Raw genomic sequence first — 22750 nt, 5'->3', positions numbered from 1 at the left:
TCACTGCTTCTAACAACTTGCCTCCCACACCATATATTCTTAATACCTTCCACAGAGCATCTCTATCAACTCTATCATATGCCTTCTCCAGATCCATAAATGCTACATACAAATTAATTAAGAGTATGTAATGCTTAGTTGATTAAGAAATTTTTTTGTAGATTACTGCTTTTGCACCAGAGGTAAAGGTATTCTGAATGACATATTAAGATAAGCCTTCATACCTTTACAGAACGTACTGGAATGCCTGAGAGAGAAGTGGTTTTGCCTTCTTTCAACTATTATGGGGAAATGGGTGGTAAGGTGATACTTTTCTTTATACAGTATTACTATTGTGGTAGTATGAAATGATCTGTTACATGTGCAGGGATCAAGTGTTTTCCTTTTTTATGAATGTATTGCAAGGTTTGTCTAACAAGAAGACTAGGTAATGCTGTGAAAATGTTGTTACATATGAATTTCAGTATGCACAAAATCTAGTAAATTAGCTTCAAGGTAATGATATCGAATATTGGTAGGAAAGTATCATTATTTCTGTATATGTTGGATAAAGGAATGACAAATAGGAGAATTTTAGAGTGTAAATCGCATTAGTATCCTTTGGTCTGACTTTTGTTGTCCAGAGGCCCAGACTTGCTAAACATTGTTCTTTAAAAACCTTGTAAAATTGATTATAGGAAGTTGCATAAATGTTGGCATATAGAATTTAGAAAATTCTGATTTGTGCATGAAAAGTGACACGGATACTTAAAATGTGATTGAAAATACTGTAAGACTTTCAGAATTGGAATAACGGGTATATGGCATTTTTAGATATTGCACATGGCCATCACACAGGATTTCATTTACTTCATAGGGTAATTCTTTCTCTTAGAAAAGAAGATGCTGAAATGCTAGAAGTATGAAAGAAGCAGTCTTATGTAAACATTTTTAAAGAGAAGTACAATATCTGTTTAAAAGGGATAAGAATTGAGTTTTTCGTAATAACTTTAAATGGCACAGGCTAAGAAACCTGCCGTAACAGTGGTTATCTCATATAAAAAGAGTCTGGGATATAAGATAAGAATGACGAGGTTGCTAGTGCTACTTAGGTGTCTGTAATCTTGACCTGTAACTCTGGGGGCCTGTCTATTATCCACAAGGCACACTTGGGGTGCAGCAGCAAGTGATGCCTGGCCTGTGCATGTTTGCTAACAGTATTAAGTTGTGATTTTTTCATTGTTTTCTTTTTTAGATTTGTTCATATATGCTTTTTCTCTGTTATTGTATACACTAATAATATATTTATGCTAAATCCAGTCATCCATGTATCTATCTGTGTTTTTGATGCCCGTTCCCTCTAGGAACTCTCATCAAGGGAGTGGCCACGATAGAAGTCTCCTCTTCTCTCTCTCCTTACATGCCTCCCCTGCTTACACTATTCCTCACATTCTTCCACCATTTCTCTCCCACCAGCACTCATTCATTCTATTTCCCTCTGTCACACGTGATGCTCTTCTTACACCAATCCCTTTAATTGTAAATATCATAGGTTCCTTATGAACTCCCTATTTTGCATTCTTTCCACTTGCCCTAATCACCTCAAAGTATTACATTTCACCCACTTTACCACTGCACACTTTAGTCCTTTTGCATTCCATGCCATACCAACACTCATACATCCCATCATTTCTTTCTTCATTCCATCTAGTTGTACCACATGCTCCTCTCAGATAGCTTATTTCTACAGCCAAGATTCATGATGTATGTGACTCATTCTTTGTTATGTTTTGGATGCATATTTCAGGATTGGGAGGAATATGTTGTCCCATAATCCTTTCTTTCCTTCCATATTTATACCTCTTCCCTTTAATATTCTGTTAAGGGACCCAATGACTCTTTTACCGTGTACTGCTCACTCCCTTACCTCTCCTTCCGTATCACTAAACTTACATGGGAGAGTTTCCTAATACTCAAATTCTGTCACCTGTTTCAGTCTTTTTGTCCCTGTATCTATAAGACAGTTTAGTGCAGTTCCTTCTCTCACTCTGTAGGTTTATGCAAAATTTATATCTTCACTGTGTTTCCTTTCAAACACCATTATTTTACTTTTATTTGCATTTACGTTCAGTTGCCTCTGCTTACACATGAAACACACACAAACTTCTGCAACTTCACTCTTAGCAAAAAGGACCTCACCACCACATTCCATCTCTGCATCCCCTTTCCCTAACTTTGCTTTCATCTCTCTTATGACTCCATTCATGCTTAAGGTAGAAAGCTATGATGAATTCATACAGCTAAGGTTCACACTCACATGTATACTGGAGGTTTCTCTCAGCTCTCCATATGCTACTCTTACACATGAATTTTCTCCTCTATAGAAGGCTTTCATACCATCCAACATATGGACATATGGAGAAAATGAGAATTCGAAAGATTTGGTATACTGGGGTCGACATGCTATCGTTGGACTGAACCAGGGCATGTGAAACATCAAGGGTAAACCATGGAAAGGCCTGTGGGGCCTGGATGTATATAGAGAGTTGTGGTTTTGGTGCATTACACATGACAGTTAGAGCTTGAGTGTGGACAGATGTGGCCTTTTTTGTCTGTTTTCCTGGCGCTACCCCGCTGAAGCAGGGGGTAACGATGCTGTTTCCTGTGGGACGGGGTAGTGCCAGGAATGGATGAAAGCAAGCAAGTAAGAATATGTACATGTGTATATATGTCTTTGTATGTATATGTATGTATATGTTGATATGTATATGTATGTATATGGGCGTTTATGTATACATACATCCACTGGATCTGGCAGCGGATGGAACCATGGAAGCGGAAGTGAATCATAGGGTGGGGGAGGGGGTAAAAATTCTGGGAGCCTTGAAGAATGTTTGGAAGGTGAGAACATTATCTCGGAAAGCAAAAATGGGTATGTTTGAAGGAATAGTGGTTCCAACAATTTTGTATGGTTGCGAGGCATGGGCTATGGATAGAGTTGTGTGCAGGAGGGTGGATGTGCTGGAAATGAGATGTTTGAGGACAATATGTGGTGTGAGGTGGTTTGATCGAGTAAGTAATGTAAGGGTAAGAGAGATGTGTGGAAATAAAAAGAGTGTGGTTGAGAGAGCAGAAGAGGGTGTTTTGAAATGGTTTGGGTACATGGAGAGAATGAGTGAGGAAAGATTGACCAAGAGAATATATGTGTCAAAGGTGGAGGGAACAAGGAGAAGTGGGAGACCAAATTTTTCAGTGGAAGGATGGAGTGAAAAAGATTTTGAGTGATCGGGGTCTGAACATGCAGGAGGGTGAAAGGGGTGCAAGGAATAGAGTGAATTGGAACGATGTGGTATACCGGGGTCGACGTGCTGTCAATGGATTGAACCAGGGCATGTGAAGCGTCTGGGGTAAACCATGGAAAGTTGTGTGGGGCCTGGATGTGGAAAGGGAGCTGTGGTTTCGGTGTATTATAACATGACAGCTAGAGACTGAGTGTGAACGAATGTGGCCTTTGTTGTCTTTTCCTAGCGCTACCTTGCACACATGAGGGGGGAGGGGGTTGTTATTCCATGTGTGGCGAGGATGGTGATGGGAATAAATAAAGGCAGACAGTATGAATTATGTACATGTGTATATATGTATATGTCTGTGTGTGTATATATATGTGTACATTGAGATGTATAGGTATGTATATTTGCGTGTGTGGATGTGTATGTACATACATGTGTGTCTGGGAGGGTTGGACCATTCTTTCGCCTGTTTCCTTGCGCTACCTCGCTAACGCGGGAGACAGCGACAAAGCAAAAGGTATATATAAATATAAATAAATATGTGTATATGAGTAGATGGACCATTCTTCGTCTGTTTCCTGGCACTGCCTTGCTGATGAAGGGAACAGTGATTAAGTATGATAAATGATAATGACATACATATATAAAAAAGAATTTATTATCATATGTGATCGCAGGAGGTCAAGAGAAAAGTGCAAGAGGCGAAAAAGAGGGCAAATGAGAGTTGGGGTGAGAGCGTATCATTAAATTTTAGGGAGAATAAAAAGATGTTTTGGAAGGAGGTAAATAAAGTGCATAAGGCAAGGGAACAAATGGGAACATCAATGAAGGGGGCTAATGGGGAGGTGATAACAAGCAGTGGTGATGTAAGAAGGAGTTGGAGTGAGTATTTTGAAGGTTTGTTGAATGTGTATGATGATAGAGTGGCAGATATAGGGTGTTTTGGTCGAGGTGGTGTGCAAAGTGAGAGGGTTAGGGAGAATGATTTGGTAAACAGAGAAGACGTAGTAAAAGCTCTGCGGAAGATGAAAGCCGGCAAGGCAGCGGGTTTGGATGGTATTGCAGTGGAATTTATTAAAAAAGGGGGTGACTGTATTGTTGACTGGTTGGTAAGGTTATTTAATGTATGTATGACTCATGGTGAGGTGCCTGAGGATTGGAGGAATGCTTGCATAGTGCCATTGTACAAAAGCAAAGGGGATAAGAGAGTGCTCAAATTACAGAGGTAAAAGTTTGTTGAGTATTCTTGGGAAATTATATGGTAGGGTATTGATTGAGAGGGTGAAGGCATGTACAGAGCATCAGATTGGGGAAGAGCAGTGTGGTTTCAGAAGTGGTAGAGGATGTGTGGATCAGGTGTTTGCTTTGAAGAATGTGTGTGAGAAATATTTAGAAAAGCAAATGGATTTGTATGTACCATTTATGGATCTGGAGAAGGCATATGATAGAGATGACAGAGATACTCTGTGGAAGGTATTAAGAATATATGGTGCGGGAGGCAAGTTGTTAGAAGCAGTGAAAAGTTTTTATTGAGGATGTAAGGCATGTGTGCATGTAGGAAGAGAGGAAAATGATTGGTTTTCATTGAATGTTGGTTTGCAGCAGGGGTGTGTGATGTCTTCATGGTTGTTTAATTTGTTTATGGATGGGGTTGTTAGGGAGATAATTGAAAGAGTTTGGGAAAGAGGGGCAAGTATGTGGATGAGAGAGCTTGGGAAGTAAGTGAGTTGTTGTTTGCTGATGATACAGCGCTGGTGGCTGATTCGGGTAAGAAACTGCAGAAGCTGGTGACTGAGTTTGGTAAAGTGTGTGGAAGAAGAAAGCTGAGAGTAAATGTGAATAAGAGGAAGGTTAATAGGTACAGTAGGGTTAAGGGACAAGTCAATTGGGAGGTGAGTTTGAATGGAGAAAAACTGGAGAAAGTGAAGTGTTTTAGATATCTGGGAGTGGATTTGGCAGCGGATGGAACCATGGAAGCGGAAGTGAATTATAGGGTGGGGGAGGGGGTGAAACTTCTTGGAGCGTTGAAAAATATGTGGAAGTCAAGAACGTTATCTTGGAAAGCAAAACTGGGAATGTTTGAAGGAATAGTGGTTCCAACAATGATATATAGTTGCGAGGCTTGGGCTATTGATAGATTTGTGCGGAGGAGGCTAGATGTGCTGGAAATGAGATGTTTGAGGACAATATGTGGTGTGAGGTGGTTTGATCGGATAAGTAATGAAAGGGTAAGAGAGATGTTTGGTGGTAAAAAGAGTGTGGTTGAGAAAGCAGAAGAGGGTGTTTTGAAATTGTTTGGGCACATGGAGAGAATGAATGAGGAAAGATTGACAAAGAGGATATATGTGTCAGAGGTGGGGGGAATGAGGAGAAGTGGGAGACCAAATTGGAGGTGGAAGGATGGAGTGAAAAAGATTCTGAGTGATTGGGGCTTAAACATGTAGGAGGGTGAAAGGTGTGCAAGGAATAGAGTGAATTGGAACGATGTGTTATACTGGGGTTGATGTGCTGTCAATGGATTGAACCAACGCATGTGAAGCATCTGGGGTAAACCATGGAAAGTTATGTGGGGCCTGGATGTGGAAAGGGAGCTGTGGTTTTTGAGCATTATACTTGACAGTTAGAGACTGAGTGTGAAGGAATGTGGCCTTTATTGTCTTTTCCTAGCGCTACCTCGCGCACATGGGGGGATGGGGGGTTCTTATTTCATGAGTGGTGGGTTGGCGAAGGGAATGAATAAGGGCAGACAGTATGAATTATGTACATGTGTATATATGTATATGTCTGTGTGTATATATATGTATACGTTGAGATGTATAGGTATGTATATGTGCATGTGTGGATGTGTGTGTATATGCATGTGTATGTGGGTGTGTTGGGCCATTCTTTTGTCTGTTTCCTTGCGCTACCTCGCTAACGCAGGAGACAGCGATAAAGTATAAGAAAAAGAAATATTCTGTCTTTCTTCCTTTAAACTATTCGCCATTTCCCGCGTTAGCGAGGTAGCGTTAAGAACAGAGGACTGGGCCTTTTTTGGAATATCCTCACCTGGCCCCCTCTGTTCCTTCTTTTAGAAAATTAAAAAAAAAAAAGAGAGGGAGGATTTCCAGCCCCCCGCTCCCTCCCCTATTAGTCGCCTTCTACGACACGCTGGGAATACGTGGGAAGTATTCTTAATCCCCTATCCCCAGGGATAAAAAAGAAATATATATATATATATATATATATATATATATATATATATATATATATATATATATATATATATATATATGTATTTTTTTTTTTTTTTGCTTTGTCGCTGTCTCCCGCGTGTGCGAGGTAGCGCAAGGAAACAGACGAAAGAAATGGCCCAACCCACCCCCATACACATGTATATACATACATCCACACACGCAAATATACATACCTACACAGCTTCCCATGGTTTACCCCAGACGCTTCACATGCCTTGATTCAATCCACTGACAGCATGTCAACCCTGGTATACCACATCGCTCCAATTCACTCTATTCCTTGCCCTCCTTTCACCCTCCTGCATGTTCAGGCCCCGATCACACAAAATCTTTTTCACTCCATCTTTCCACCTCCAATTTGGTCTAACACTTCTCCTCGTTCCCTCCACCTCTGACACATATATCCTCTCGGTCAATCTTTCCTGACTCATTCTCTCCATGTGCCCAAACCATTTCAAAACACCCTCTTCTGCTCTCTCAACCACGCTCTTTTTATTTCCACACATCTCTCTTACCCTTACGTTACTTACTCGATCAAACCACCTCACACCACACATTGTCCTCAAACATCTCATTTCCAGCACATCCATCCTCCTGCGCACAACTCTATCCATAGCCCACGCCTCGCAACCATACAACATTGTTGGAACCACTATTCCTTCAAACATACCCATTTTTGCTTTCCGAGATAATGTTCTCGACTTCCACACATTCTTTGAGGCTCCCAGGATTTTCGCCCCCTCCCCCACCCTATGATCCACTTCCGCTTCCATGGTTCCGTCCGCTGCCAGATCCACTCCCAGATATCTAAAACGCTTTACTTCCTCCAGTTTTTCTCCATTCAAACTTACCTCCCAATTGACTTGACCCTCAACCCTTCTGTACCTAATTACCTTGCTCTTATTCACATTTACTCTTAACTTTCTTCTTTCACACACTTTACCAAACTCAGTCACCAGCTTCTGCAGTTTCTCACATGAATCAGCCACCAACGCTGTATCATCAGCGAACAAGAATTGACTCACTTCCCAAGCTCTCTCATCCCCAACAGACTTCATACTTGCCCCTCTTTCCAAAACTCATGCATTCACCTCCCTAACAACCCCATCCATAAACAAATTAAACAACCATGGAGACATCACACACCCCTGCCACAAACCTACATTCACTGAGAACCAATCACTTTCCTCTCTTCCTACACGTACACATGCCTTACATCCTCGATGAAAACTTTTCACTGCTTCTAACAACTTGCCTCCCACACCATATATTCTTAATACCTTCCACAGAGCATCTCTATCAACTCTATCATATGCCTTCTCCAGATCCATAAATGCTACATACAAATCCATTTGCTTTTCTAAGTATTTCTCATATACATTCTTCAAAGCAAACACCTGATCCACACATCCTCTACCACTTCTGAAACCACACTGCTCTTCCCCAATCTGATGCTCTGTACATGCCTTCACCCTCTCAATCAATACCCTCCCATATAATTTACCAGGAATACTCAACAAACTTATACCTCTGTAATTTGTGCACTCACTCTTATCCCCTTTGCCTTTGTACAATGGCACTATGCACGCATTCCGCCAATCCTCAGGCACCTCACCATGATTCATACATACATTAAATAACCTTACCAACCAGTCAATTATACAGTCACCCCCTTTTTTAATAAATTCCACTGCAATACCATCCAAACCTGCTGCCTTGCCGGCTTTCATCTTCCGCAAAGCTTTTACTACCTCTTCTCTGTTTACCAAATCATTTTCCCTAACCCTCTCACTTTGCACACCACGTTGACCAAAACACCCTATATCTGCCACTCTATCATCAAACACATTCAACAAACCTTCAAAATACTCACTCCATCTCCTTCTCACATCACCACTACTTGTTATCACCTCCCCATTTGTGCCCTTCACTGAAGTTCCCATTTGCTCCCTTGTCTTATGCACTTTATTTACCTCCTTCCAGAACATCTTTTTATTCTCCCTGAAATTTAATGATACTCTCTCACCCCAACTCTCATTTGCCCTCTTTTTCACCTCTTGCATCTTTCTCTTGACCTCCTGTCTCTTTCTTTTATACATCTCCCACTCAATTGCATTTTTTCCCTGCAAAAATCGTCCAAATGCCTCTCTCTTCTCTTTCACTAATAATCTTACTTCTTCATCCCACCACTCACTACCCTTTCTAATCAACCCACCTCCCACTCTTCTCATGCCACAAGCATCTTTTGCGCAATCCATCACTGATTCCCTAAATACATCCCATTCCTCCCCCACTCCCCTTACTTCCATTGTTCTCACCTTTTTCCATTCTGTACTCAGTCTCTCCTGGTACTTCCTCACACAAGTCTCCTTCCCAAGCTCACTTACTCTCACCACCCTCTTCTCGTTGCAACATTCACTCTTCTTATCTGAAAACCCATACAAATCTTCACCTTAGCCTCCACAAGATAATGATCAGACATCCCTCCAGTTGCCTGCTGTCTCCCGCGTTTGCGAGGTAGCGCAAGGAAACAGACGAAAGAAATGGCCCAACCATCCCCCATACACATGTATATACATACGTCCACACACGCAAATATACATACCTACACAGCTTTCCATGGTTTACCCCAGACGCTTCACATGCCCTGATTCAACCCACTGACAGCACGTCAACCCCGGTATACCACATCGATCCAATTCACTCTATTCCTTGCCCTCCTTTCACCCTCCTGCATGTTCAGGCCCCGATCACACAAAATCTTTTTCACTCCATCTTTCCACCTCCAATTTGGTCTCCCACTTCTCCTCGTTCCCTCCACCTCCGACACATATATCCTCTTGGTCAATCTTTCCTCACTCATTCTCTCCATGTGCCCAAACCATTTCAAAACACCCTCTTCTGCTCTCTCAACCACGCTCTTTTTATTTCCACACTTCTCTCTTACCCTCACGTTACTTACTCGATCAAACCACCTCACACCACAAATTGTCCTTAAACATCTCATTTCCAGCACATCCATCCTCCTGTGCACAACTCTATCCATAGCCCACGCCTCGCAACCATACAACATTGTTGGAACCACTAATCCTTCAAACATACCCATTTTTGCTTTCCGAGATAATGTTCTCGACTTCCACACATTCTTCAAGGCTCCCAGAATTTTCGCCCCCTCCCCCACCCTATGATCCACTTCCACTTCCATGGTTCCATCCGCTGCCAGATCCACTCCCAGATATCTAAAACACTTTACTTCCTCCAGTTTTTCTCCATTCAAACTTACCTCCCAATTGACTTGACCCTCAACCCTACTGTACCTAATTACCTTGCTCTTATTCACATTTACTCTTAACTTTCTTCTTTCACACACTTTACCAAACTCAGTCACCAGCTTCTGCAGCTTCTCACATGAATCAGCCACCAGCGCTGTATCATCAGCAAACAACAACTGACTCACTTCCCAAGCTCTCTCATCCCCAACAGACTTCATACTTGCCCCTCTTTCCAAAACTCTTGCATTCACATCCCTAAAATCCCCATCCATAAACAAATTAAACAACCATGGAGACATCACACACCCCTGCCGCAAACCTACATTCACTGAGAACCAATCACTTTCCTCTCTTCCTACACGTACACATGCCTTACATCCTCGATAAAAACTTTTCACTGCTTCTGACAACTTGCCTCCCACACCATATATTCTTAATACCTTCCACAGAGCATCTCTATCAACTCTGTCATATGCCTTCGCCAGATCCATAAATGCTACATACAAATCCATTTGCTTTTCTAAGTATTTCTCACATACATTCTTCAAAGCAAACACCTGATCCACACATCCTCTACCACTTCTGAAACCACACTGCTCTTCCCCAATCTGATGCTCTGTACATGCCTTCACCCTCTCAATCAATACCCTCCCATATGATTTACCAGGAATACTCAACAAACTTATACCTCTGTAATTTGAGCACTCACTCTTATCCCCTTTGCCTTTGTACAATGGCACTATGCACGCATTCCGCCAATCCTCAGGCACCTCACCATGAGTCATACATACATTAAATAACCTTACCAACCAGTCAATAATTCAGTCACCCCCTTTTTAATAAATTCCACTGCAATACCATCCAAACCTTGTATTTTTTTAACTTTCTAAAATGGGAAACAGAAGAAGGAGTCACGCGAGGAGTGCTCATCCTCCTCGAAGGCTCAGATTGGGGTGACTAAATGTGTGTGGATGTAACCAAGATGTGGAAAAAGGAGAGATAGGTAGTATGTTTGAGGAATGGAACCTAGATGTTTTGGCTCTGAGTGAAACGAAGCTCAAGGGTAAAGGGGAAGAGTGGTTTGGGAATGTCTTGGGAGTAAAGTCAGGGGTTAGTGAGAGGACAAGAGCAAGGGAAGGAGTAGCAGTACTCTTGAAACAGGAGTTGTGGAAGTATGTGATAGAATGTAAGAAAGTAAATTCTCGATTAATATGGGTAAAACTGAAAGTTGATGGAGAGAGATGGGTGATTATTGGTGCATATGCACCTGGGCATGAGAAGAAAGATCATGAGAGGCAAGTGTTTTGGGAGCAGCTGAATGAGTGTGTTAGTGGTTTTGATGCACGAGACCGGGTTATAGTGTTGGGTGATTTGAATGCAAAGGTGAGTAATGTGGCAGTTGAGGGAATAATTGGTATACATGGGGTATTCAGTGTTGTAAATGGAAATGGTGAAGAGCTTGTAGATTTATGTGCCGAAAAAGGACTGATGATTGGGAATACCTGGTTTAAAAAGCGAGATATACATAAGTATACTTATGTAAGTAGGAGAGATGGCCAGAGAGCGTTATTGGATTACGTGTTAATTGACAGGCGCGCGAAAGAGAGACTTTTGGATGTTAATGTGCTGAGAGGTGCAACTGGAGGGATGTCTGATCATTATCTTGTGGAGGCTAAGGTGAAGATTTGTATGGGTTTCCATAAAAGAAGAGTGAATGTTGGGGTGAAGAGGGTGGTGAGAGTAAGTGAGCTTGGGAAGGAGACTTGTGTGAGGAAGTACCAGGAGAGACTGAGTACAGAATGGAAAAAGGTGAGAACAATGGAAGTAAGGGGAGTGGGGGAGGAATGGGATGTATTTAGGGAATCAGTGATGGATTACGCAAAAGATGCTTGTGGCATGAGAAGAGTGGGAGGTGGGTTGATTAGAAAGGGTAGTGAATGGTGGGATGAAGAAGTAAGAGTATTAGTGGAAGAGAAGAGAGAGGCATTTGGACGATTTTTGCAGGGAAAAAATGAAATTGAGTGGGAGACGTATAAAAGAAAGAGACAAGAGGTCAAGAGAAAGGTGCAAGAGGTGAAAAAAAGGGCAAATGAGAGTTCGGTTTAGAGAGTATCATTAAATTTTAGGGAGAATAAAAAGATGTTCTGGAAGGAGGTAAATAAAGTGCGTAAGACAAGGGAGCAAATGGGAACTTCAGTGAAGGGCGCAAATGGGGAGGTGATAACAAGTAGTGGTGATGGGAGAAGGAGATGGAGTGAGTATTTTGAAGGTTTGTTGAATGTGTTTGATGATAGAGTGGCAGATATAGGGTGTTTTGGTCGAGATGGTGTGCAAAGTGCGAGGGTTAGGGAAAATGATTTGGTAAACAGAGAAGAGGTAGTAAAAGCTTTGCGGAAGATGAAAGCCGGCAAGGCAGCAGGTTTGGATGGTATTGCAGTGGAATTTATTAAAAAAGGGGGTGACTGTATTGTTGACTGGTTGGTAAGGTTATTTAATGTATGTATGACTCATGGTGAGGTGCCTGAGGATTGGCGGAATGCGTGCATAGTGCCATTGTACAAAGGCAAAGGGGATAAGAGTGAGTGCTCAAATTACAGAGGTATAAGTTTGTTGAGTATTCCTGGCAAATTGTATGGGAGGGTATTGATTGAGAGGGTGAAGGCATGTACAGAGCATCAGATTGGGGAAGAGCAGTGTGATTTCAGAAGTGGTAGAGGATGTGTGGATCAGGTGTTTGCTTTGAAGAATGTATGTGAGAAATACTTAGAAAAGCAAATGGATTTGTATGTAGCATTTATGGATCTGGAGAAGGCATATGATAGAGTTGATAGAGATGCTCTGTGGAAGGTATTAAGAATATATGGTGTGGGAGGCAAGTTGTTAGAAGCAGTGAAAAGTTTTTATCGAGGATGTAAGGCATGTGTACGTGTAGGAAGAGAGGAAAGTGATTGGTTGTCAGTGAATGTAGGTTTGCGGCAGGGGTGTGTGATGTCTCCATGGTTGTTTAATTTGTTTATGGATGTGGTTGTTAGGGAGGTGAATGCAAGAGTTTTGGAAAGAGGGGCAAGTATGAAGTCTGTTGGGGATGAGAGAGCTTGGGAAGTGAGTCAGTTGTTGTTCGCTGATGATACAGCGCTGGTGGCTGATTCATGTGAGAAACTGCAGAAGCTGGTGACTGAGTTTGGTAAATTGTGTGAAAGTAGAAAGTTAAGAGTAAATGTGAATAAGAGCAAGGTTATTAGGTACAGTAGGGTTGGGGGTCAAGTCAATTGGGAGGTGAGTTTGAATGGAGAAAAACTGGAGGAAGTGAAGTGTTTTAGATATCTGGGAGTGGATCTGGAAGCCGATGGAATCATGGAAGCGGAAGTGGATCATAGGGTGGGGGAGGGGGCGAAAATTCTGAGAGCCTTGAAGAATGTGTGGAAGTCGAGAACATTATCTCGGAAAGCAAAAATGGGTATGTTTGAAGGAAGTAGTGGTTCCAACAATGTTGTATGGTTGCGAGGAGTGGGCTATGGATAGAGTTGTGCGCAGGAGGATGGATGTGCTGGAAATGAGATGTTTGAGGACAATGTGTGGTGTGAGGTGGTTTGATCGAGTAAGTAACGTAAGGGTAAGAGAGATGTGTGGAAATAAAAAGAGCGTGGTTGAGAGAGCAGAAGAGGGTGTTTTGAAATGGTTTGGTCACATGGAGAGAATGAGTGAGGAAAGATTGACAGAGAGGATATATGTGTCGGAGGTGGAGGGAACGAGGAGAAGAGGGAGACCAAATTGGAGGTGGAAAGATGGAGTGAAAAAGATTTTGTGTGATCGGGGCCTGAACATGCAGGAGGGTGAAAGGAGGGCAAGGAATAGAGTGAATTGGAGCTATGTAGTATACCGGGGTTGACATGCTGTCAGTGGATTGAATCAAGGCATGTGAAGCGTCTGGGGTAAACCATGGAAAGCTGTGTAGGTATGTATATTTGCGTGTGTGGACGTATGTATATACATGTGTATGGGGGTGGGTTGGTCCATTTTCTTTCGTCTGTTTCCTTGCGCTACCTCGCAAATGCGGGAGACAGCGACAAAGCAAAAAAAAAAAAAATATATATATATATATATATATATATATATATATATATATATATATATATATATATATATATATATATATATATATCTGTACATATATATATATATTATTATTATATTTTTTTTTAAATTTTTTATTTTGCTTTATCGCTGTCTCCCGCGTTAGCGAGGTTGCGCAAGGAAACAGACGAAAGAATGGCCCAACCCGCCCACATACAAATGTATATACATACATGTCCACACATGCATAATATACATACCTATACATCTCAATGTACACATATATATACACACACAGACATATACATATATACACATGTACATAATTCATACTGTCTGCCTTTATTTGTTCCCATCGCCACCTCGCCACATGGAATAACAACCCCCTCTCCTCTCATGTGTGCGAGGTAGCGCTAGGAAAAACACCAAAGGCCCGATTCGTTCACACTCAGTCTCTAGCTGTCATGTAATAATGCACCGAAACCACAGCTCCCTTTCCACATCCAGGCCCCACACACTTTGAATGTTTTACCCCAGACGCCTCACATGCCCTGGTTCAATCCATTGACAACACGTCGACTCCCGGTATACGACATCTTTCCAATTCACTCTATTCCTTGCACGCCTTTCACCCTCCTGCATGTTCAGGCCCCGATCACTGAAAATCTTTTTCACTCCATCTTTCCACCTCCAATTTGGTCTCCCACTCCTCCTCGTTCCCTCCATCTCTGACACATATATCCTGTTGGACAATCTTTCCCCACTCATTCTCTACATGTGACCAAACTATTTCAAACCACCCTCTTCTGCTCTCTCATCCACACACTTTTTATTTCCACACATCTCTCTCACCCTTACATTACTTACTCGATCAAACCACCTCACACCAGATATTGTCCTAAAACATCTCATTTCCAGCACATCTACCCTCCTGCGCACAACTCTATCCAGTAGCCCACGCCTCGCAACCAAACAACATTGTTGGAACCACTATTCCTTCAAACATACCCATTTTTGCTTTCCGAGATAATGTTCTCGACTTCCAAACATTCTTCAAGGCTTCCAGCATTATCGCCCCCTCCCCCACCGTATGATTCACTTCCGCTTCCATGGTTCCATCCGCTCCCAGATCTACTCCCAGATATCTTAAACACTTCACTTCCTCCAGTTTTTCTCCATTCAAACTTACCTCCCAATTGACTTGACCCGCAACCCTACTGTACCTAATAACCTTGCTCTTATTCACATTTACTCTTAACTTTCTTCTTTCACACACTTTACCAAACTCAGTCACCAGCTTCTGCAGTTTCTTACATGAATCAGCCACCAGCGCTGTATCATCAGCGAACAACAACTGACTCACTTCTCAAGCTCTCTCTTCCACATCAGACTGCATACTTTCCCTTCTTATCAAAACTCTTGCATTCACCTCCCTAACAACCCCATCCATAAACAAATTAAACAACCATGGAGACATCACACACCCCTGCCGCAAACCTACATTCACTGAGAACCAATCACTTTCCTCTCTTCCTACACGTACACATGCCTTACATCCTCGATAAAAAACTTTTCACTGCTTCTAACAACTTGCCTCCCACACCATATATTCTTAATACCTTCCACAGAGCATCTCTATCAACTCTATCATATGCCTTCTCCAGATCCATAAATGCTATATACAAATCCATTTGTTTTTCTAAGTATTTCTCACATATATTCTTCAAAGCAAACACCTGATCCACACATCCTCTACCACTTCTGAAACCACACTGCTCTTCCCCAATCTGATGCTCTGTACATGCCTTCACCCTCTCAATCAATACCCTCCCATATGATTTACCAGGAATACTCAACAAACTTATACCTCTGTAATTTGAGCACTCACTCTTATCCTCTTTGCCTTTGTACAATGGCACTATGCAAGCGTTCCGCCAATCCTAAGGCACCTCACCATGAATCATACATACACTAAATAACCTTACTAACCAGTCAACAATACAGTCATCCCCTTTTTTAATAAATTCCACTGCAATGCCATCCAAACCTGTTGCTTTGCCGGCTTTCATCTTCCATAAAGCTTTTACTACCTCTTCTATATGTATCAAATCATTTTCCCTAACCCTCTCACTTTGCACACCACCTCAACCAAGACACCCCACATCTGCCACTCTATCATCAAACACATTCAACAAACCTTCAAAATACTCACTCCATCTCCCTCTCACATCACCATTACTTGTTATCACCTCCCCATTAGCCCCCTTCACTGAAGTTCCCATTTGCTCCCTTGTCTTACGCACTTTATTTACCTCCTTCCAAAAATGGGTATGTTTGAAGGAATAGTGGTTCCAACAATGTTGTATGGTTGCGAGGCGTGGGCTATGGATAGAGTTGTGCGCAGGAGGATGGATGTGCTGGAAATGAGATGTTTGAGGACAATGTGTGGTGTGAGGTGGTTTGATCGAGTAAGTAACGTGAGGGTAAGAGAGATGTGTGGAAATAAAAAGAGAGTGGTTGAGAGAGCAGAAGAGGGTGTTTTGAAATGGTTTGGGCACATGGAGAGAATGAGTGAGGAAAGATTGACCAAGAGGATATATGTGTCGGAGGTGGAGGGAACGAAGAGAAGAGGAAGACCAAATTGGAGGTGGAAAGGTGGAGTGAAAAAGATTTTGTGTGATCGGGGCCTGAACATGCAGGAGGGTGAAAGGAGGGCAAGGAATAGAGTGAATTGGAGCGATGTGGTATACAGGGGTTGACGTGCTGTCAGTGGATTGAATCAAGGCATGTGAAGCGTCTAGGGTAAACCATGGAAAGCTGTGTAGGTATGTATATTTGCGTGTGTGGACGTGTGTATGTACATGTGTATGGGGGGGGTTGGGCCATTTCTTTCGTCTGTTTCCTTGCGCTACCTTGCAAACGCGGGAGACAGCGACAAAGTATAAAAAAAAAAAAAAAAAAAAGAATATATATATATTATTTTTTTTTTATTTTATTATACTTTGTCGCTGTCTCCCGCGTTTGCGAGGTAGCGCAAGGAAACAGACGAAAGAAATGGCCCAACCCCCCCCTATACACATGTATATACATACGTACACCCACGCAAATATACATACCTACACAGCTTTCCATGGTGTACCCCAGACGCTTCACATGCCTTGATTCAATCCACTGACAGCACGTCAACCCCGGTATACCACATCGCTCCAATTCACTCTATTCCTTGCCCTCCTTTCAACCTCCTGCATGTTCAGGCCCCGATCATACAAAATCTTTTTCACTCCATCTTTCCACCTCCAATTTGGTCTCCCTCTTCTCCTCGTTCCCTCCACCTCCGACACATATATCCTCTTGGTCAATCTTTCCTCACTCATTCTCTCCATGTGCCCAAACCACTTCAAAACACCCTCTTCTGTGCTCTCAACCACGCTCTTTTTATTTCCACACATCTCTCTTACCCTTACGTTACTCACTCGATCAAACCACCTCACACCACACATTGTCCTCAAACATCTCATTTCCAGCACATCCATCCTCCTGCGCACAACTCTATCCATAGCCCACGCCTCGCAACCATACAACATTGTTGGAACCACTATTCCTTCAAACATACCCATTTTTGCTTTCCGAGATAATGTTCTCGACTTCCACACATTCTTCAAGGCCCCCAGAATTTTCGCCCCCTCCCCCACCCTATGATCCACTTCCGCTTCCATGGTTCCATCCGCTGCCAGATCCACTCCCAGATATCTAAAACACTTCACTTCCTCCAGTTTTTCTCCATTCAAACTCACCTCCCAATTGACTTGACCTTCACCCCTACTGTACCTAATAACCTTGCTCTTATTCACATTTACTCTTAACTTTCTTCTACCACACACTTTACCAAACTCAGTCACCAGCTTCTGCAGTTTCTCACATGAATCAGCCACCAGCGCTGTATCATCAGCGAACAACAACTGACTCACTTCCCAAGCTCTCTCATCCCCAACAGACTTCATACTTGCCCCTCTTTCCAAAACTCTTGCATTTACCTCCCTAACAACCCCATCCATAAACAAATTAAACAACCATGGAGACATCACACACCCCTGCCGCAAACCTACATTCACTGAGAACCAATCACTTTCCTCTCTTCCTACACGTATACATGCCTTACATCCTCGATAAAAACTTTTCACTGCTTCTAACAACTTTCCTCCCACACCATATATTCTTAATACCTTCCACAGAGCATCTCTATCAACTCTATCATATGCCTTCTCCAGATCCATAAATGCTACATACAAATCCATTTGCTTTTCTAAGTATTTCTCACATACATTCTTCAAAGCAAACACCTGATCCACACATCCTCTACCACTTCAGAAACCACACTGCTCTTCCCCAATCTATTATATATATATATTTTTTTTTTTTTATTATACTTTGTCGCTGTCTCCCGCGTTTGCGAGGTAGCGCAAGGAAACAGACGAAAGAAATGGCCCAACCCCCCCCATACACATGTACATACACACGCCCACACACGCAAATATATATATATATATATATATATATATATATATATATATATTTTTTTTTTTTTTTTCTTTTTTTATACTTTGTCGCTGTCTCCTGCGTTTGCGAGGTAGCGCAAGGAAACAGACGAAAGAAATGGCCCAACCCCCCCCCTCCCCATACACATGTACATACACACGTCCACATACGCAAATATACATACCTACACAGCTTTCCATGGTTTACCCCAGACTCTTCACATGCCTTGATTCACTCCACTGACAGCACGTCAACCCCTGTATACCACATCGCTCCAATTCACTCTATTCCTTGCCCTCCTTACACCCTCCTGCATGTTCAGGCCCCGATCATACAAAATCTTTTTCACTCCATCTTTCCACCTCCAATTTGGTCTCCCTCTTCTCCTCGTTCCCTCAACCTCCAACACATATATCCTCTTGGTCAATCTTTCCTCACTCATTCTCTCCATGTGCCCAAACCATTTCAAAACACCCTCTTCTGCTCTCTCAACCACGCTCTTTTTATTTCCACACATCTCTCTTACCCTTACGTTACTTACTCGATCAAACCACCTCACGCCACACATTGTCCTCAAACATCTCATTTCCAGCACATGCATCCTCCTGCGCACAACTCCATCCACAGCCCACGCCTCGCAACCATACAACATTGTTGGAACCACTATTCCTTCAAACATACCCATTTTTGCTTTCCGAGATAATGTTCTCGACTTCCACACATTTTTCAAGGCTCCCAAAATTTTCGCCCCCTCCCCCACCCTATGATCCACTTCCGCTTCCATGGTTCCATCCGCTGACAGATCCACTCCCAGATATCTAAAACACTTCACTTCCTCCAGTTTTTCTCCATTCAAACTCACCTCCCATTTGACTTGACCCTCAACCCTACTGTACGTAATAACCTTGCTCTTATTCACATTCACTCTTAACTTTCTTCTTCCACACACTTTACCAAACTCAGTCACCAGCTTCTGCAGTTTCTCACATGAATCAGCCACCAGCGCTGTATCATCAGCGAACAACAACTGACTCACTTCCCAAGCTCTCTCATCCCCAACAGACTTCATACTTGCCCCTCTTTCCAGGACTCTTGCATTTACCTCCCTAACAACCCCATCCATAAACAAATTAAACAACCATGGAGACATCACACACCCCTGCCGCAAACCTACATTCACTGAGAACCAATCACTTTCCTCTCTTCCTACACGTACACATGCCTTACATCCTCGATAAAAACTTTTCACTGCTTCTAACAACTTGCCTCCCACACCATATATTCTTAATACCTTCCACAGAGCATCTCTATCAACTCTATCATATGCCTTCTCCAGATCCATAAATGCTACATACAAATCCATTTGCTTTTCTAAGTATTTCTCACATACATTCTTCACAGCAAACACCTGATCCACACATCCTCTACCACTTCTGAAACCGCACTGCTCTTCCCCAATCTGATGCTCTGTACATGCCTTCACCCTCTCAATCAATACCCTCCCATATAATTTACCAGGAATACTCAACAAACTTATACCTCTGTAATTTGAGCACTCACTCTTATCCCCTTTGCCTTTGTACAATGGCACTATGCACGCATTCCGCCAATCCTCAGGCACCTCACCATGAGTCATACATACATTAAATAACCTTACCAACCAGTCAACAATACAGTCACCCCCTTTTTTAATAAATTCCACTGCAATACCATCCAAACCTGCTGCCTTGCCGGCTTTCATCTTCCGCAAAGCTTTTACTACCTCTTTTCTGTTTACCAAATCATTTTCCCTAACCCTCTCACTTTGCACACCACCTCGACCAAAACACCCTATATCTGCCACTCTGTCATCAGACACATTCAACAAACCTTCAAAATACTCATTCCATCTCCTTCTCACATCACCACTACTTGTTATCACCTCCCCATTTACGCCCTTCACTGAAGTTCCCATTTGCTCCCTTGTCTTATGCACCCTATTTACCTCCTTCCAGAACATCTTTTTATTCTCCCTAAAATTTACTGATAGTCTCTCACCCCAACTCTCATTTGCCCTTTTTTTCACCTCTTGCACCTTTCTCTTGACCTCCTGTCTCTTTCTTTTATACTTCTCCCACTCAATTGCATTTTTTCCCTGCAAAAATCTTCCAAATGCCTCTCTCTTCTCTTTCACTAATACTCTTACTTCTTCATCCCACCACTCACCACCCTTTCTTAACAGCCCACCTCCCACTCTTCTCATGCCACAAGCATCCCTTGCGCAATCCATCACTGATTCCCTAAATACATCCCATTCCTCCCCCACTCCCCTTACTTCCATTGTTCTCACCTTTTTCCATTCTGTACACAGTCTCTCCTGGTACTTCCCCACACAGGTCTCCTTCCCAAGCTCACTTACTCTCACCACCTTCTTCACCCCAACATTCACTCCTCTTTTCTGAAAACCCATACTAATCTTCACCTTAGCCTCCACAAGATAATGATCAGACATCCCTCCAGTTGCACCTCTCAGCACATTAACATCCAAAAGTCTCTCTTTCGCACGCCTGTCAATTAACACGTAATCCAATAACGCTCTCTGGCCATCTCTCCTACTTACATAAGTATACTTATGTATATCTCGCTTTTTAAACCAGGTATTCCCAATCATCAGTCCTTTTTCAGCACATAAATCTACAAGCTCTTCACCATTTCCATTTACAACACTGAACACCCCATGCATACCAATTATTCCCTCAACTGCCACATTACTCACCTTTGCATTCAAATCACCCATCACTATAACCCGGTCTCGTGCATCAAAACCGCTAACACACTCATTCAGCTGCTCCCAAAACACTTGCCTCTCATGATCTTTCTTCTCATGCCCAGGTGCATATGCACCAATAATCACCCACCTCTCTCCATCAACTTTCAATTTTACCCATATTAATCGAGAATTTACTTTCTTACATTCTATCACATACTCCCACAAATCCTGTTTCAGGAGTATTGCTACTCCTTCCCTTGCTCTTGTCCTCTCACTAACCCCTGACTTCACTCCCCAGACATTTCCAAACCACTCTTCCCCTTTACCCTTGAGCTTCGTTTCACTCAGAGCCAAAACATCCAGGTTCCTTTCCTCAAACATACTACCTATCTCTCCTTTTTTCACATCTTGGTTACATCCACACACATTTAGGCACCCCACTCTGAGCCTTCGAGGAGGATGATCACTCCCCGCGTGACTCCTTCTTCTGTTTCCCATTTTAGAAAGTTAATACAAGGAGGGGAGGATTTCCGGCCCCCCGCTCCCGTCCCCTCTAGTCGCTTTCTACGACACGCGAGGAATACGTGGGAAGTATTCTTTCACCCCTATCCCCAGGGATAATATACATATATATATACATATACACACACACACACATACACACACATACGCACATACACACACACACACACACATACATATATATACATATGAAAAATGTAAGAAACAATTTAGAAAACAAACTTTTAGCTTGAAATGAATGAAAAAAATGAATGTCACATAATGGTTCAACCTCTGGCTATGGAAAAGGAAATGTACAATTTATTCACACATATATATATATATATATATATATATGTATATTATTTTTATTTATTTAATTTTTTGCTTTCTCGCTGTCTCCCGCATTTGCGAGGTAGTGCAAGGAAACAGACGAAAGAAATGGCCCAACCCACCCCATTCACATATATATACATACACGTCCACACACGCAAATATACATACCTATACATCTCAATGTACACATATATATACACACACAGACACATACATATATACCCATGCACACAATTCACACTGTCTCCCTTTATTCATTCCCATCGCTACCTCGCCACACATGGAATACCATCCCCCTCCCCCCTTCTGTGTGCGAGGTAGCGCTAGGAAAAGACAACAAAGGCCCCATTTGTTCACACTTAGTCTCTAGCTGTCATGCAATAATGCCCGAAACCACAGGTCCCTTTCCACATCCAAGCCCCACACAACTTTCCATGCTTTACCCCAGACGCTTCACATGCCCTGATTCAATCCACTTACAGCACGTCAACCCCGGTATACCACGTCGATCCAGTTCACTCTATTCCTTGCCCGCCTTTCACCCTCCTGCATGTTCAGGCCCCGATCACTCAAAATGTTTTTCACTCCATCTTTCCACCTCCAATTTGGTCTCCCACTTCTCCTCGTTCCCTCCACCTCCGACACATATATCCTCTTGGTCAATCTTTCCTCATTCATTCTCTCCATGTTCCCAAACCATTTCAAAACACCCTCTTCTGCTCTCTCAACCACACTCTTTTTATTTCCACACATCTCTCTTACCTTACATTACTTACT

The 22750-nt window shown here is 42.5% G+C and overlaps 1 protein-coding gene across 2 annotated transcripts in view; it reads left to right on the top strand.

Moving 5' to 3' along the window:
- The window catches only part of LOC139753297 (uncharacterized), a 138768-nt gene that overhangs the window by 65872 nt on the left and 50146 nt on the right, over positions 1-22750 (top strand). The window contains exon 3 of one of the 2 annotated variants that reach the window (XM_071669588.1): positions 233-298. The exons of the other annotated variant lie outside the window; for it this stretch is intronic. Coding sequence (XP_071525689.1) covers positions 233-298 — 66 coding nt within the window. The remainder of the gene's footprint in view (positions 1-232; positions 299-22750) is intronic. 2 annotated transcript variants of the gene reach the window in all.

This window comes from Panulirus ornatus, chromosome 2 (assembly GCF_036320965.1).
Source record: "Panulirus ornatus isolate Po-2019 chromosome 2, ASM3632096v1, whole genome shotgun sequence".
NCBI lineage: Eukaryota > Metazoa > Arthropoda > Malacostraca > Decapoda > Palinuridae > Panulirus > Panulirus ornatus.
The sequence above is the reverse complement of the archived record's forward strand: the minus strand, read 5'-3'. Positions and strand labels throughout refer to the sequence as shown.